General features: G+C 54.5%; 1 protein-coding gene across 1 annotated transcript in view; it reads left to right on the top strand.

Moving 5' to 3' along the window:
- MRPS6 (mitochondrial ribosomal protein S6) overlaps positions 1-1,939 on the top strand; it is a 68,882-nt gene that overhangs the window by 2,851 nt on the left and 64,092 nt on the right. Inside the window, exon 2 of the mRNA XM_029964949.1 lies at positions 171-369. Within this exon, the coding sequence (XP_029820809.1) occupies positions 171-369 (199 nt within the window). The remainder of the gene's footprint in view (positions 1-170; positions 370-1,939) is intronic.

The raw sequence follows: 1,939 nt of genomic DNA, 5'->3' as shown, positions 1-1,939 counted from the left end.
CTGAGCTCTGCCCTGGGGCTCCTCTGCTCCAGCTGCACCAGCCAAGTGCCCTCAGCTGCTCCTCCAGACCCTTCCCCATCCCTGTGTCCCTCCTCTGGACACTCTCCAACAGCTTTCCACGTTTCCCATGTACACATGTGAACTCCCACACACCTTTGGAATGACTGCAGAGGTCCCACCATAGGCTGCACCACAGGTCATCGATCTGTAAATCGTGTGGGCTTTGTCTTGTTCCCTCTTCCCACGGCGCCTGGCACACACAAAGCACCAGACAAACAACAGCATTGCCATGGAAATGCTCCCAGCCGGTGCACAGATCGCTGGAATTCGCCGGAGGAGCCGCTGACGGATCCTTGTGCTGGAACCCAGGTAAGAGACAACGTGGCACTGGGAGCAGGGGGATGATGGGGTGGGGGTGTGTGGGTGCAGGGCCAGCAAAGCCACCCCTGGGTGTGAAACGTGCCCGGTGTGAGCGGTGACAACGTGGTGACACCGAGGGGACACTGCTCCTCCATCTGTGCCAGTCCCACATGCCCCGGGAGCGCTGCCCGGGCTGCCAGGAGCTGTGGCAGCTGGCACTGCTGCCCACAGAGGTGAGAGCAGGCAGGATGTGCTCTCACCGGGCTCATTTTGCACCGGAGGAGGATGTTGGCCACCGAGCACGGGTGGCTGGTGGTGCCAGTGGCAACGTGCCAAGGTTGTCAGCTGCCAGCACCGGAGGGGAAGCGGCTGTGGAAAGTGTAATGATGGGCACTGCTGCCCTAGGAACGTGAGGGAGGTGTTGGGCACCTTCTATCTCATCATCTCTCCGTGAGAACTCGGGAACGTGGCACGTTGGGGAAGCGTCAGCTGCGAGGAGGGAATGCTGAGAATCACTGATTGTCTCGGAGCCCCCGCACGGCTCGGAGCTGGGAGGGAACTCGGCAGCTCCCACTGCTCCAAAGCCAGGCAGGGAGCTGCTGCTGCTGCTGCTGTTGTGCCCCGAGTTCTTCTGCTGAGAATAGCACAGGTTGTTCTGCCTCGCAGACTTGTAACATCTTATTACCCAACACAGACAGTTCCACATCCCATGGAGCAATGACACAGTTCACTGTTTCACTTTTTGTATCTAATTTCACCAAGGGAAATGGGGATTGCTAGAATATTGTAATTTTTTTTTCTGGTGTATCAGCATTCATAACTTCTCTGCAAGGGGCTCTTTGACTTCCCCCTTCCCCGTGACCGTCCCGTGTTCGTTGCAGATTGTTTTCCACACACATTTTCTGTAGGGGTTGTTCTGTGACTTAACCTAATCCCAGCTCCTGGACATAAATTCTCACGTTTTTTTCTGACACAATATTCAGTTCTGAAAGCAAAGGTCTGTTCTGATTCCCCCTCATTTTTGGGGTCGTTGTTCACTTAAAGAGTCGGACTCGATGATCCTTGTGGGTCCCTTCCAGCTCGAGAATATTCTGCAATTCTGTGACTATAATTGCAAATCCTGGTAAACGTGGCAGGTAGATTATCCTCCACTAAAAGAAGAGGTTTGAAGTGCTTCCCAGACACTTGTAGCTGCTGAAGCAAGTCTGAAAAATCTTTGTTCTGTTAGGATTCACTGTTAAGGATCATTGTGGCACCTCACGAAGACAGCCAGGGAATCACAGAACATCCTAAGTTGGAGGGGACCCAAAAGGACCATCCAGTCCAAGCCCAGGACACCCCAACAATCCCCCCCATCCCTGAGAGTGCTGAGGGAGGGTCCCCTTTCAATCCCACTTGCTGGTTACAACACGTGTGTGGACACACAGACACACGGACACGCCTGGCAGAGCCGGGCTTTGCTGCCAGGTCTGAGCCTGTCCTGACTTGTTGTGCTCAGTAACTCGGGCTCAACATCCTCCTGCTCCTCCCAGGCTCACTGGGCTGTCAAATTGTGTGTTAAATTACAGAACAGACCCAG

This window comes from Manacus vitellinus, unplaced genomic scaffold (assembly GCF_001715985.3).
Source record: "Manacus vitellinus isolate BGI_N305 unplaced genomic scaffold, ASM171598v3 scaffold_86_pilon, whole genome shotgun sequence".
NCBI classification, from domain to species: domain Eukaryota; kingdom Metazoa; phylum Chordata; class Aves; order Passeriformes; family Pipridae; genus Manacus; species Manacus vitellinus.
The sequence above is the reverse complement of the archived record's forward strand: the minus strand, read 5'-3'. Positions and strand labels throughout refer to the sequence as shown.